The 15,130-nt window shown below is 38.4% G+C and overlaps 1 protein-coding gene and 1 long non-coding RNA gene across 6 annotated transcripts in view; one reads left to right on the top strand and one right to left on the bottom strand.

Moving 5' to 3' along the window:
• The window catches only part of rsph10b (radial spoke head 10 homolog B), a 231,345-nt gene extending 224,321 nt beyond the window's left edge, over window positions 1-7,024 (top strand). Inside the window, exons 1-18 of one of the 4 annotated variants that reach the window (XM_079596115.1) lie at window positions 45-394; window positions 478-553; window positions 923-991; window positions 1,134-1,307; window positions 1,389-1,474; window positions 1,560-1,680; window positions 1,782-1,958; window positions 2,031-2,151; window positions 4,421-4,545; window positions 4,642-4,831; window positions 4,933-5,026; window positions 5,108-5,187; window positions 5,313-5,458; window positions 5,541-5,648; window positions 5,722-5,862; window positions 6,084-6,138; window positions 6,542-6,683; window positions 6,767-7,024. In XM_079596115.1, coding sequence (XP_079452241.1) covers window positions 147-394; window positions 478-553; window positions 923-991; window positions 1,134-1,307; window positions 1,389-1,474; window positions 1,560-1,680; window positions 1,782-1,958; window positions 2,031-2,151; window positions 4,421-4,545; window positions 4,642-4,831; window positions 4,933-5,026; window positions 5,108-5,187; window positions 5,313-5,458; window positions 5,541-5,648; window positions 5,722-5,862; window positions 6,084-6,138; window positions 6,542-6,683; window positions 6,767-6,872 — 2,259 coding nt within the window. In that variant the 5' untranslated portion in view covers window positions 45-146 and the 3' untranslated portion in view covers window positions 6,873-7,024. Of the gene's footprint in view, window positions 1-44; window positions 395-477; window positions 554-922; window positions 992-1,133; window positions 1,308-1,388; window positions 1,475-1,559; window positions 1,681-1,781; window positions 1,959-2,030; window positions 2,164-4,420; window positions 4,546-4,641; window positions 4,832-4,932; window positions 5,027-5,107; window positions 5,188-5,312; window positions 5,459-5,540; window positions 5,649-5,721; window positions 5,863-6,083; window positions 6,139-6,519; window positions 6,684-6,766 lie in introns of those variants that run through there. The other 3 variants (XM_079596114.1, XM_079596116.1, XM_079596117.1) reach the window with 3 other exon arrangements.
• A 3,692-nt stretch (window positions 7,025-10,716) lies between these two features.
• Window positions 10,717-13,764, bottom strand: LOC306989694. 2 transcript variants are annotated; one of them, XR_013795693.1, is made up of 5 exons: window positions 13,598-13,764; window positions 13,392-13,425; window positions 13,161-13,237; window positions 12,147-12,196; window positions 10,717-11,971 (listed from the first exon to the last, which is right to left on the bottom strand). It is a non-coding gene; the product is annotated as an uncharacterized lncRNA (long non-coding RNA). The 2 variants fall into 2 exon arrangements; XR_013795694.1 differs by having other exon boundaries at window positions 10,773-11,971; window positions 12,147-12,232; window positions 13,598-13,712.
• Between the last annotated feature and the right edge of the window lie 1,366 nt (window positions 13,765-15,130).

Here is a 15,130-nt window from a genome sequence, read left to right as displayed (position 1 = left end):
AATTTTTCTTTTTCTTTTCTTTTTACCCTTCTAACTTGCCGTAATGTAATATTGCTTAGCAACCGATAGCGTGTTACTATGTACACTCCACAGGGATGTTTGCTAGTTGGTGAACTAGCGAATAATTCTGTCTCTCTCTACCGGCGATGGCTAAAGGACAAAAAATAAGTTCTAACATATCTACGCCAGAACCAACGTTAAGTAAAGTGTTAGGACAGTCCTCCACGTCCAGTTTAGTGTCGGAGTCCGTCACAGAGCCTGACGATGGACAAGACTCCTCGAGCTCTGCTGTGTGTTCCTCCTCTGTGTCTCGGCACACGAACGAGCATCGACCAAACAATGAACATGATCAGTGCCGTACGGTTCCCATTCTTCACCATATAATCGTGGAAAGGTTAGACATTCTTGCGAAATTAGAGCACTCAGATTGGTTGACAAATATGGGTTTGAAGTGTTTGGGATCTTTTTTTTCCTCAGATATGAGGGTGATAAGTGTGGAGAAATGTTTCATGGAGAAGGTGTTGCTTATTTTCAAGGTGGCCACATTTACAAGGTGAGTGATGAATGATAACTTAGGGGGTTTCAACCTTTAGATCCAGTATAAAAATGTAAATCTAATTTAAATGTAACTACTAAGGTTTTATTAAGAACATTGCTAACATTACTACTGCAACGTACATTATATATTAACGTTACTTTATAAATCTTTTGTTATATTAAAAAAAAAGAGTTATGAATGTTGTAAGGGAGGAAAGATGACCATTTAGAAATAAATTTTATATTTTTGATCAGAAAACAACCCGGGGCCAAAAACCCCTCCCCTGAAATACCTTCAAGGAACTTCAGTAGAGCACAGATTCTGCTTGAAAACCTTAAATTACCCAACATTATTTCATTATTTCTTCCATTTTGCTTTCATTAGGGTAGTTTTTCACATGGGTTGATGCATGGCTCTGGTGAATATATCTGGTCAGACGGTTTAAAGTATCAGGTATGTAAAGAGTTAATGGAAGTCAAAAATGCACATGAAGATTTACATTAGCTAGGATTAGGTAAGTCACATACATAATACCACAGTGTTTTGGTTGGAGCCATTAATTGTTCATAGTGAAATTAACTTTTGCATTCGGCAGGGTGATTTTAAATTAAATGTTCCCATGGGACATGGGACTTACACCTGGCTAGATGGCAGCACTTACGAGGGGGAGTTACACGAAAGTGTCCGTCATGGTGTCGGGGTGTTCAAATGTTTCAAAACCTCTACTGTGTACAGAGGTCAGTGGTATCTGGGCAAAAGACAAGGGCAGGTATGTGCACACATCTGTCTCAACTTTCCTCACATGCATTTAATAATAAATATCTTGACTGGTGTCCTGTGATGGTGACAGGGGGTAATTTACTATAACCAAGCATCCACATCATGGTACAAAGGAGACTGGGTGAACAACTGCAGAGAGGGCTGGGGAAAGCGGTGGTGTGTGATAGTAATTATTTCTTTATAAATATATATATATATATTTTTTCTATATTTGAAGAAAATATATTTGTTTCCCATTAAGTTACCCATCTGCCAATGTGTATGAAGGACAATGGAGGAACAATGTCCGACATGGACGAGGAACAATGACATGGGTTCAGTTGGATCAGCAATACAGTGGACAGTGGTTAAATGGCATCCAGGTCTGTCATTTACTAACTTGGCCCTTATGGTCATTCCCTCTATTATGATTTTGTATAATTTCGTACTGAAAATTTTAGCAGAAGTTTCTTACTTAATGTAGGATGGAAAAGGAACGCACACATGGTTGTGTAAAAGAGTGCCATGCTCTCAGTACCCTCGTATGAACGAGTACACGGGAGAATTCGTTCAAGGCATGCGTCATGGTCAAGGACAGTTCTTATATGCCAGTGGGGCTGTGTATAGTGGAGAGTGGAAACATGACAAAAAACATGGACAGGTAAACCACCTTTCAAACTATGGAGATGTGAGATGGTTGTGTGATTCCAACACTACAGATGGTCTTTTGCAGGGGAAATACACTTTTGAAAATGGACTGGTATATGAAGGGGAGTTTAATAAGGACTGCATGGCTGAATTTCCTGCCTTCACTCCTGGCCTGAGTGGGATTACGACTCCTTTTCCAGACGAGAGTAAAGTATTACGTAATATTCATGACCAGAATTAAATATTTAGAATTAAATATTATTAGCTCTCTGGAATACTTGATTCTGATTGGTCAACTAATGGCTACCAAACTAAACCATTGTCCCTAGCAACTGATTTCCTACATAGCTGAATTGAATTGTATAATTTAATATTTATATATAAATGTAGTTTACATGTATAATTTATATATATATATATATATATATATATATATATATACACAATATACATACATTATGTCATATATATATGAAATTATTATTTAGTTTCCTGTTCTTAGCTGAGTGGCACCCAGTGTGGTCTTCTGCTGCTGTAGCTCATTCTGCTTCAATGTTTGGCGTGTTGTGCATTCAGAGGTGCTCTTCTGCAGACCTTGGTTGTAACAGGACGTTATTTGAGTTACTCTTGCCTTTCCATCAGCTCAACTCAGTCTGGCCATTCTCCTTCGACCTCTGGCACCAACAACATTTTCGCCTACAGAACTGCCACTCACCTGATATTTTCTCTTTTTTCTGAGATTCAGTTGCTGCCATGTGATTGGCTGATAAGATATTTGCGGTAATGAGCAGTTGAACAGGTGTACCTAAAGTAGCCAGTTGTAATCAGAATTATTCAACCCCCATTGCAAATCAAGTTTATTGGCAAAATGTACATTTTCAGCTGTTTGCAATGAACAAATCAAACAAAAGCTATTTAAATAGCTCAACACAACAAATGTTTTTAGTGTTTTCCCCAAATTCAACTGAAAATGCAACTTTTAATGACTTCTGCAGTCTCAAAATTATTCAACGCCCTGAATAGAATCCCTCACAACAGCACAAATCTGCAAAACAGCTGTTGTCTCAAGCACACCTGATGCAATTAATCAAGGCTTCATTAGTTGTACCAGGTGTGGTTGAGCTAGAACACATGACATATCTGAACTGGCTAGGTTTGTTGAGTGTCACGTTTGACTGCATGTTAGAAATATGGCGAGAAGATATCATCGCCCTTCACAAACAAGGAACAGGATACAAAAAGACAGCAAAGGCACTACATGTTCCTAGAGACACTGTTGGAAGCATGGTTCGCAAGTTCAAAATGAAAGGAACAGTGGTTACACTACCTGGATAGAGCAGAAAAAGGAAGCTATCAACAGCTGCAACCAGTTTTATGAGAAGGCAGGTTCAGAAAAACCCTTTGACTGTAAAAGACCTGCAGCAAGACTTGGCAACAGGCACTGAGGTTTCAGCTTGCACAGTTAGGAGCGTACTAAACGCATGCCAGAACTCCAAGACGTACACCACTACTGACCCAAAAGCACAGCAAAAGTTGGCTCCAATTTGCTCAAAATCATAAAAATAAGCCACAGAAGTTTTGCGATTCTGTTCTGTGCAGCAATGGAAATTTTTGTCCCTATGGATCAGCGGTATGTCTGGAGAAAGAAGAATTAAGCATATGCTGAAAAGAACTGTCTACAGTTAAGCATGGTGGGACTCTGTGATGCTCTGCGGCTGCTTTGCACCCTCTGGCACTGGTAAACTGTATGTGGAAGGCTAGATGGATTCATTTACGTATCAGGAAATCCTTGAAGAAAATGTCATGCAGTCAGAGAGGAAGCTGAAGCTTGGGCATCAGTGGACCTTCCAACAGGACAAAGATTCCAAGCACACCTCAAATTCCACCAAGGCTTGGTTGCAGAAGAAGTCCTGGAAGATTCTACAGTGGCCATCACAGTCACCTGACTTGAACCCCAAAGAAAATCTCGGGTGGGATATGAAGAAGGCGATTGCAGCACACAAACCCAAGAATACTACTGAACTGGAGGCCATTGCTCATGAGGAATGGGCTAAGATTCCTCAGAAACACTGCTATGTATGGTGTTTGGTTAAACATCTTGTTTGCATCAGGTCATAACATCAATAGGGTGTTCTACTAAGTACTAAAGATGCTTGGGGGTTGAATAATTTTGAGACTGCAGAAGTAATTAAAAGTTGCATTTTCAGTTGAATTTGTGGAAACCACTTGAAACATTTGTTGTGTTGAGCTATTTCAATTACTTTTGTTTGATTTGTTCATTGCAAACAGCTGAAAGTCTGTAAATCTTGCCAATAAACCTGATTTGCAATGGGGGTTAACTTATAAAAAAAAATTGACAGTGTACTAAACACTGTTTACTTAATTTCTTGTCCCTTATGTGTGTCAAGAGGTTTTATTTATTTATTATAATTGTTTTACTTCTAGTGTTTCTAATAGTTTATCTCTGTTCATTAGATGATTCATCCAAAAGATCTTCACAGTCAAGCACAAACTCACCACTCGGATCTGACATGGTTTTGAACATCCAGACTCTGTTAGACAGAGTCCCTGAGGACCACAGAGATCAAGAACTCAAACAGGTTTTTGGCCTTATTTGATATGAATCCTAAGGTAAATCCAGAGCCAAATTTGTGTTGGTGTGCAGTGTAAGTATTATTTTATTTACATCTGTGCAGGTGGAGTTTGCAGTGCTGAGACACATTGGTTTGTTAAGGGAGATATATAGCTTCTACAGCAGCCTTGGACATGAGAAATCTCCAGACAAAATATTCCCCCTGACCTACCTGCAGTTCTCTCGATTTCTCATGGACTGTAAAGTCCACCAGCACGGAATCACGCAAGCGCAAATAGATCATCTCATCACTGGTAATGTCTTTAAGCATAATAATGGTTTGTGATGTTTTCTCTTTATATCAAATAAACTATGTGCAATCAAAGTTTTGCTTGTTGTCACTGTCTGAATCCAGATCAGGTTCATTCTCCTTTCACTGCCATTCTACCAAGAGAGTGCATCAGCTACATTATCATTGTAGCATATCATATTTGCCACGAAGATATTGAGTGAGTATTTTCCTACAATGATAGGATTTTTTATGTTCTTGAAAGTTTCCATCTAGTCACAGATCACATGTCATGTTACAGGTCCTCTAATAACATACTCGCAGCATGTTTTTCAAAACTCATGAGGCAGAACATCATTCCCAATGCAAAGAATGTGAAAGGTAGAGAGATACACATTATATTATGATTGTATTATTAAATAATTATATTGAATGTCCCTAAACAGACTATTATTATTTATTCATTATTAAAAATGTTTATTTTATTAAAAATGTCTTTATTTTAGGCTCTCTGTTCTGCCACCCTGTCCATGCTTCGGTTGCATGTCACTACTCAGGCAGATGCTGGGAAATTTACCAGGCCCTGTGTAAAGCAAATTCTGTCCAGCCTGACCAAACCTTGACTGCAAGGCAATTTGTCTGGTTGCTTAAGGTAACAGGCCTCTTACTTTCATCTAGTCTCAACCTACCAAGAATTATTCCTACATAATTCTTATGCATAGTCCTGTTCACAGGACCTCTGTCTATATGACAGCGAGCTAACCGTGTCCAAAGTGTTAGAGATCCTCTCTCTGGACAGTCCTGCAATTCATGATGGATTCTACAGCAATCTGGACCTGGAGGTCAGGAGCTGAACTCATGTTTTTTTTGGTTGATATTACTTTGATTTGATATGACAAATTATTTTGGTTGTAGATGAGCTTTCTGGAGTTCTTTGAGGCATTGTTGGGCTGCGCTGAGGTGAAAGGCCAGAGAATCCAAACTGATGAGAGCCAGACTGACACAAGTCATTGGGACGACACCACGCAGAATATTACAGAGCCGAGTTCACTTCAAGTCTGTGCTGCCTCTCCTACTGTTTCAGATCAATGATTTATAGTTACATCATTTAAATTACATTTCTGAGAATGATATTTCAGCCATTTTCTCTCATGTTGGCAGTACAAAGTCTCTTGAGATTGGTATATCATTCAGTATCAGTGGATATTATCTTATCTGGGGTGAAATCTAACCAGACTGTCTCTATTAAGGTGCTCTTATCTTTTGAAATGTTTCAGACATCCCTATCTGAGGAGATGGAGCAAAGACAAAGTCCTGTGCTTGCTTTCAAAGGTTTGAGTTCACAAATGCAATTCATAATAGAAAATGTGGTCAGTCCTTGTTTCTTTATCTGGGGTTCTCAACTAGGAGGCCTATGCAAACTTCTAAAGGGGCTTTAAGGTGACTTAAAATAAGACAAAATAAAGATCAAGCGTTGTACTATTCTGAAGGATGTTTGAAACGCTGTATTACTGGCACTTACATTATTGCCTTCGCTTGTATTGCTCATTCGGAAGTAGTTTATTTTATTTGAGATTAAAGCATATGCTAACATGAATAGATGTAAATGTGCTTCACACAGTCACCATATGAGGTAGCCTAATTTAAGTGTCACCTGAAAAATTAATGTAAATGAATAAAATCTTAGTTATGCCTCTGATTTATCCCTAATAGTGGGTTAATTCCATATCCTCAGAGAAGGACTGGATGCAGAAAACACAGCAGTTCTTCACTCAGACCTTCTTCCCTGCATATGAGCACAGCGTGAAGCTGAAGGAGGAGAGACTCGAGCTGAGAGAAAAGAACAGAAGTGCTCTTGAAGATGCTGACAAAGCAAGGTATTTAAAAAAGATAAAAATCCCCTAGATTCAAAGAAATGTTTTTTGAAGCCCATATTTTTATAATTTACAATTATTTTCAGACATACAGAACAGCTGGAGGCTGAGGAGAGACAAGACGAAGATGGACACAGAGAGGTTCCAAACATTGATGTTAATCACTCGCCCCCTTCTCCCATGACCCTGTGACCTCTACCACGTCTGGCATTTCAAAACAATCAGTCACCAGCGGGAACAAGATAAAGTAAATTCACAGAATGGAAATACATAGTTATTTTTTTTTTTTGCTTTGTTAAAAACACTGAATGCCAATAAAATAAGGGGAAAAAACACCCACATTCAAAGAGTGAGTGGATGTGCTTTTATTTGTTAGTGGGAGGTGTCACGTTCACACATTGATGGTCTCACTCTCTCCTTCTGCTCTGGGGTGAACATCAACGGATTTTCTGACTTCTGAAACAAGGTTATGGACACACACACAAAAAAAATACAATTGCAATGCCGACAACTCTCAGATGATGTGATAGATGATCTATCTATTTTTCTTTGGTGTAAAATGGTTTCTAGGCCTGAAAAACTCGAAGATTTTATTACCGGTAATACAAATGAAGTCATGAACATTTCTGTAATAAATCTACAAGTTCTACTTGTACATCTATAAAATATTTGATCGGATCAGAATTCTGAGTGAATTTCCATGACTGGAAAACTGTGCGAACCCTATTAAGAGACAGAATAAATGATAGTTACAGGCACACTATGCAAGATTTGTACCTTAAAGCTGCAGTCCGTCGTTTTTCCTCTTTGTCGCCATCTCTGTTAGAAATCTGCAATTGCAGTTATTCGCGGAATTATTAACTGTGCGTGGGTAGTAAATCGGCATGAAACAGCGCGGATGAACACAATGTATTGACGCTGTGGATACTGTACTGTCATCAGCAATCTCAGAGTATACTTTTTGAAAGTGTCAACATTAGAATTTTCATCGGAAAATGTCATCTGAACAAGTAAGTAACATTCACTTTTGTTCTGACCAAATTCTGGGGGTGGGGGGAAGCATTGCAGTAACGTTAGGCTATATCATGCGGATTAAATCTAACGATTGCTTATATCACGTCAAAACGTGAAAAATATATTTTTTCTGTAGCCACTCTGAAGTCCGAAGTCTTTGGGTTTTACAAGAATCTCCAGTTGTCACTGGTGATTGTCGCTTTAAACTTTCGGGATCCGCCATACCAAGTGCTAAGCTAAATCTCCACCTCCATCATCCACACACGCTAGCCGGGGACTCCTTCTCTCTGTGTACAGAAGTGACGTAATGACGCAAAGACATGCTCGAAATTCCCGCGGAAATCCACCAGTACCACTGGAATTAAAATCATTATTACAAGCTTACCGTTTTGAATCGAGGTAAGGCAAGCAGATCGTTTTGAACACTGGCTGGTTACGTTTTTTTTCAAAAATGTCTTTTTTTTATATTTTTAAACCCAAAAAAGTGCCGGACTGCAGCTTTAATATAACAGCTTCATAGTCATTTCAATGATAAACAAACTCGTAGTATGGCGAATCATCACGATAGCAATAGCATCCCGCCAAATCTCGCGAGAATCACGACTTGCTCTACGGCACAACATATACAATTATGCAGTATGAAATCGTGAAACATTACCTGATCAGTAGACATTTTCCGAGTCTATCTGTGCCAGTTCGATGTCCAACGCTTCCATCCAACTGAACAGGTACCGGTATACGGGGTGGAGGGGATCAGGCCGCGAGTGCATAGTGCATAGTGTGCCTTTAATAAAGGAAAGCTGTAAATCCACCTGACTGGTCCCGGGTGTGAACACCATTCTTGGAAGAGCTGAGACAGGAGTGCAAGAGAGAGAAGTGAGTGCCCACGTGCCCCCCAACAAACCGCATGTGAGCATTAAGAATATTATGTTGTGATATGAGGAACAAACTACCCGGAGTCACAGGACTCTCCATCTCAGCATCCTCCACCCCAAGGGAAAACCTCTCTGCTGCAAGACCCGGAGACATGCTGTCTCTCACTGTTGGCTGCAGGTAACGCTCAAAGTCCAAACTAGTAGCATCCTGGGAAAAATACATCAGAACATGATCCATAAACTCAAGAAAAGAAAAAATCTCTGCTGACTAATAGTAGGATTCAGGGATGCAGAATAAAGGTTAGCTACACTATGTAACTTTTTGACCCATGTTAAACCGCATGGGTCTTGTGGAAGAACGTTGTTTTGGTTGTGCTTCAGCTCTGCTCAGATTAATATAGTTCAAGGCACTGGTGAACACATGCATGGAGGATCTCTAAAGCACTCAGCCTTACGTACTAACAGAATTTTTTTTCCGCTGACATTCCACGCACGGGTGAATTACTTGTATGCAATGTCCCACAACATTCATCCCAACTACTTTAAATGTTAAAAAAAGAAAAAAGGAAACCTACGAAATATTTTACAGTTTTTCTCAATTGTTTAGACATTTTCTGAAAGCATTCCTCATATTCTCAGAACTCTACACACAAATCAAAAAACACACACAATGGGCAAAACCCCTCAATTCTCCTGCAAAATTAAACTTTACATTCAAAACAATGTTATTTCTTCTCAAAATGGTATTTTGTTTTCAAATGACACACACAAACCATCATATGAATAGACATTTATAAGAACCAGTTGAACACTGATTTGCTCAATGTAAAACACTATGATGAATGGAAAACACTTCTCCATTCATCATAATGCCTTTTTTGTTCAGTGTTACACTTACTACAGATAGTACGTAAATAAGTGTGTTGTAAAATATTTGAGAATATTGTTTTTATACTCTGTATAAAATTTATACTCAGACAAAAATTGTCACAAATACACGGTAACAAATATATTTTATTTTCCCCACAAAAACAATGTACACAGTGTACATCCCAACCAACACAAAGTTGCACATACAGTGGTCTACATACAAAACAACAGAAGAATTTACTGTATACAGTTGCAGTAAAAAAATAAATCCAATGTTGGCATCCATTGCTCCAAAACAGAGCTCACCTGTTGCCTTTTATGCTAAAGCTCTGATTGCTAATTGTAAAACTGTGTGACGGGTGTTTCCCCATGTGAAAATTGTGCCAAATGCAGAGAATTGTGTAGTGTTTTGAAAAAAGTGTTTTAGAACTGCAAATTGAGTGTAAAGCAGGAATTGAGCTTGTAGTTTAGCAGAATTGGTTCAGGGCGTTGGTGAATGAGTTACATGTTGTGGTCATATACTCAAGTACCAGTATTTGTGTGTAATATTGTGTGTAAAAAAGAAATTAGGTAACTTGTATTCAGCAAGGATGCTGTAGCGACAAATTACCATCTTGTCGCATAGAGGTGCTTGTAGGGCTATCTGATGCGTGACTCCAAACAAGACGCTTCCAGTCCAGTACTGCATTTATCAATTTTATTTGTCTCAGTTCTGATGCTCCAACACATTGTAATACACCAGTTTACATGTCCTTACATGATCTTGACACGGTCAAAAATTGTCTGCTTCCCTCATTCATTACACCTGGCCTCTCTTGCTCTCTGGTTACCTAGTAAACGCACACTCCACCCAGTGTCCCCCAGTGTAACTACAACAGACATTTAAATAGAGCATAATGGCTCTCACAGATGCATTAAATTGATCAAAACTGACATTCGTTACAAAAGACTTCCATTTCAAACAAATAGCATTCTTTAGAACTTTCTCTTCAAAGACTCTTAAATAAATGCACCATGGGTGTGATAGTCTCTAATTGACTCAACCTTTTCAGTAAAATGTGATTAAAACAATTCACAGTCTGCATCACTTTCAACGGGGAGACTGGGAAGGGCTGGATTTACCAGCAGATCAAGTCTTAAATAAAAATCTTGGGTTTTGATGATGGGCAGAGATGAGCTCTGAAAAATATTTTGTTCTCGCATTCTTAATCATTCTGATATATTCTAATAGCAGCTCCTGCATGCTAGTATAATGTTTTTTAAATCCGAATTATTTTCCACCTGCATTCAGCCTTCCTACATTCCTTTTTAAGCAGAGAATACCGTTATTGAGCCAAGGCTAATCTTAGCAGATTGCATTGAAACTAACAAGCAGACTTTTAGTATTAGGGTTCAGACAAGCCAAGGGCTTGGACTGTCAAACATTGTGCATAATTGAGACCCTATACTCAAGGAAGCGAAGCTTACAGTATGTCGTGAGATGAGACCTTAAATAATAGCTGGTGAGTCACAAAAATAAACTATACATTTAGGAACAGATAGTCACAACCAATAATTCCACAGTGGACTCTTAACACCTAAAGTAATAACAAGGTCCAAAGTGTGACCGCAATTATGTGTTTGTCCCCATACATCTAGTTGAAGTTAAAATAATTTGTGATATTTACAAACTCAGAGGGACAACTATTGGTGAAGCCACCAATACACATTAAAATCACCACAAATAACTTTGTCAGTTTAAAACAAGAGTAGATAATTCAGGAAGTTCTGCTCAAATAAAACTGTGCAAAGAACAACCAAATCTTGTTTAATCTAGTTTTATTTTATTTATTTATTTAAATGGGTGGTATTAACAAGTTTAATACCTTGAAAAAGGCAGAAGCAAGGGATTGGAAAGAAGAAGTCAGGCCTGTCGCCAGAAAAAGAGTGGCCAAAGTAAACCACATTATTAACACCAGCTTTTAATAATCTTGCATTACAAATGTGGTGTAATTCTCATATCCTGTCCTTATCTGCTACAGAAGCCTCCTGCCGTAGGAGGGAAGGCCGGAGCAGGTGGAGGAGGTGCCAGCGCTGCAGTGAAGAGTCGACTGGCTGCTGTGAAGGCTGCCATGAGAGCCAAGCAGGCTGAACAGAAAGCTTCTGAGACGTCAGACAACATCCAGGACGGTGCAGATTCTGTTCCTGCTGCCCCTGCCGCCACACTGCCTGCACAGACTGTGGTGTTCCATGGAGGATTCTTCCAGGTGGAAAGCCCAGTGAAACCATTAGGTAAGACTGAACTTTACTTGTCTTTAGCAAGCATGAGTTTTTTTTTTTTTACAAGCTCCACCTGTACCTCACACACCCAACCAGAGATCAGTAATGCAGCAGAAAACAGTCCAGTAGACCAATCACAAGACTTTCCCATCCAGTCCGAGCACCTTCCGGATTCTTCAGAACCTCAGCTTGAGGAATGCATTCCAGAGTGTATGCTCAGTCCTTCCTCCCAAGAGGAACCACAAGAGGACATGGTCTCTGAAGGTGGAAAGTCTAATCGAACCAAGGATGAATGAACACATCTTCAGTTAGCTTGAGTTGATATTTTTACTTGGGATAGAATTAGCTTGTGAAATTGAAAATAGTAACAAGACACTTCAATTGTTACATTTATATCAATCTTAAAGGGAAAAAAAAGAGAAAAAGATAAGATGTCGTCATCTCTTACCCCTAGGGTGCATGGGCTCTTAATTCAAGCGTGCACCACCGTTCCAAAGTCTGGGGACAGGAAGGTTCCCTTTTATTTGAAAGTTCCTTTTATTCAGCAAGGATGAATTACAATTATTTAGGTACCTTGTCATGTCCAGTTTCAAGTTCATGTCAAGTTTTTCCATTGTCATGTTGCTAGTTTTATCATGGGACTCCCTTACCCCTCACGTGCTCCTTAGTACTTGTCATGTCCTGATTGGTTAATTGTTTACAGGTGTTCCATGTGATTGGCCCTTGTGTATTTAAGCCCTCATGTTTGCCCTGTTGGGTATTCTGTAACAGCTGACATCGAGCAGAAGAAGATAATGACGTAGCAAACCGAAGTGCAGATTTACAGCGAAAATCCAAAATCCAAGAACATTAGAAAAAAAAAAAAAAAAAAAAAATCCAATACGTGAAAGACCATAAACAGGAATAAAACTTATTAACCTAAAGACCTAGCACATGACAACTTCAAAACCCCAAAAAGTAACAGGGCAAACATGAGGGCTTAAATACACAAGGACTAGTAACATAGGGAACACCTGTGAACAAAATGAAGCAAATCAGGGCATGACACAAGAACTAAGGAGAAAATGAAAAGGGTAAGGGACTCAAACGTTCTGGTTTTCAACTCAATTCAAAGAATCCGGAAAAAAAAGGTTTCACAATTTCCACACAAAAAAATTAAGCAGCACAACTGTATTGAACAGTGATACTAATTTTTTGAGCACCAAATCAGCAGATTACAATGATTTCTGAAGGACCATTATGAAGATTTAAAAAAAAAAAAACAAAAAAAAAAATTAAAACCAGAAAAGTTATTTTTTAATTGTAAATGGCCCATTTAAAAACAATTGATTTTATTTCTGTAGAAATGCAGCCTGGGTGAGCAGGAGACAGTCAAACTTTTGAGCAGTAGTGTTGAAAATGTTAACATCCACAGCTAGCTATATCCACTTGCGTCTTTTGCACTTTAAGTGAGTGGTTTTACCTGTAGCTGCTCTGGTTTTTGTGGAAGGAAGAGCTTTGCAGTTGTTCTGACCAGCAGAGCTCCAACCAAGGTCTCAACTGTACAAACACAATAACAATCTTTAATAACAACAGCATGAATGCATCAGTTCGCTTCAAGACAAACAGAAGTGGAACCATTTCCGCTTGATTGAACATAATGATTCACATTTGGTAATATGAAAACCAGAGAAGTTAAACAAGCAGGACAAACCTTTCTTTAGAACAGTAAGTCTTTCAACTGCAGGCTGTAATAACAGCAGAAGTACATAAAATAAAAATGGCATGCCATTTCAAACTGTGACTATTAAAAAATAGTAACACGAGTAAACCAGGTAGGAATGCGAACACTGATAGAAATTAAGGTGCAATAAACCAGAAGACTTGTAAGGAAATCACTGGAGGAAAGTTTAAACTCACTTGGTGTGACACAATGGCTGGAGCAGTTCGAGTGTTTAGAAAGAGAATAAACTGTGTCCTTATGTGGCAGAGGAGCGGAATAAGACAATGAGCTGCAGGTAGGCTATGTGTGTGTGTGTGAGTGTGTGATTGATTAGTAATCAGGGGAGAGTGTGTGTGTGGAGGGAGAGCCTGGAGTGTCCGTGACAACTTTAGACGCAAATTGGGAATATGAATAAATCCAAATCTGCAGGAATAAGGCATTTATGCATGTTGGATTGACAGAGTTATATTACTTCAGGTAACATATAATTTGTAATTGTTTATAAAAAGAGAAAATCAAATAAATTAAAGGTTGTTAAATTAAAACAATTGGTTGTTATATTTGTCATATAGTTCAACAGTAGCCTACTTTACAGCGTGATTTTGCTGTTTAGTATATTGTAGCCAATCGCATGCATTTCTGTTGTAATGACCAATCAGAGGAATTACTGGTGTAATGAGACTCCGCTCGCTCAAATCCTCATTGTAAAAAAGTTGACACGATGTAAAAGATTCATTGTGAAGTTTAGTCAGATGAACTGTTTAAAACAGGAGTTTTAACACTCTTTTAGTGAGTTGCAGTGAACTGACTGACAGCTTTAGTGATTATAAATAATGCGCTCTTAATTCGTAATTTCATTTACAATTTGTGAGAGGTTTTTCATGTGGCTTTGTGACCTTTGCTACAAATATATAGCCTACTAAAACTGATTATTTTATGTTATAATAGTTGATTTGATTATCTCTCAAAAATAAGTTTGAAAGCAACACGTATGAAAAAGCTGTTATGGAGTGAAAATGACTAATGAGCAAATAAGTGCTCCTCTGCCACCATCTCCTGGTTATAATGGTAATTTTGTCTTTTTAATTTTAAAATAAGTGTTTGTATTTTACCAAGTGTTAGTCATTGTGAAACATTTTTAGTTGTACAAATTTGGACAATCTTTAAAGGACAAATAACATTTAAATTGCATAATATTCAGATTTTTGAGCGTTATGTGCTAGAAAAACAGAGAGGTTCCAAACATTGATGTGTAACCTGGGTGAATTTAAGCAATTTAATGTAGTGTAAATAGAGTACTTACTATATATGTTATGTTTAATGCAATTCAGAAATCTCAATACATATTGACTGTTTCTTTAAAATTCAGTTTTGTTATTTTGTTTGGTTGAAATGTACTTGCTCGAAAATGTGGTTTTTACAAGCATGTTTGATCATTTCTTTTGTTATTGGATAAGAGATCGCAAAGCCCACTCCTCAAGGGGAGGAAACATTGGAGGGCTGGATTGATCAAGCCCGAATGATGATTGCTGAGTGTGAGTGCTCAGAAAGGGAGAAGAGACGAAGGGTAGTAGAGAGCCTAAAAGGGCCGGCACTCGAAATCATCAAGGCCGTACGGGGAACTAGTTTACCACTTGTTGACTGTTTTGTAATTCAAGATGGATTTGTCTAGCTCTTGTGATTTCCAAGCAGAACTCACTAATTGGTGTGAAGAGGTTCTGATTGATAAA

This window comes from Phoxinus phoxinus (genome assembly GCF_949152265.1).
Source record: "Phoxinus phoxinus genome assembly, chromosome: 21".
NCBI lineage: Eukaryota > Metazoa > Chordata > Actinopteri > Cypriniformes > Leuciscidae > Phoxinus > Phoxinus phoxinus.
Note: the sequence above shows the minus strand (reverse complement) of the source record. Positions and strands in the feature narration are given on the sequence as shown.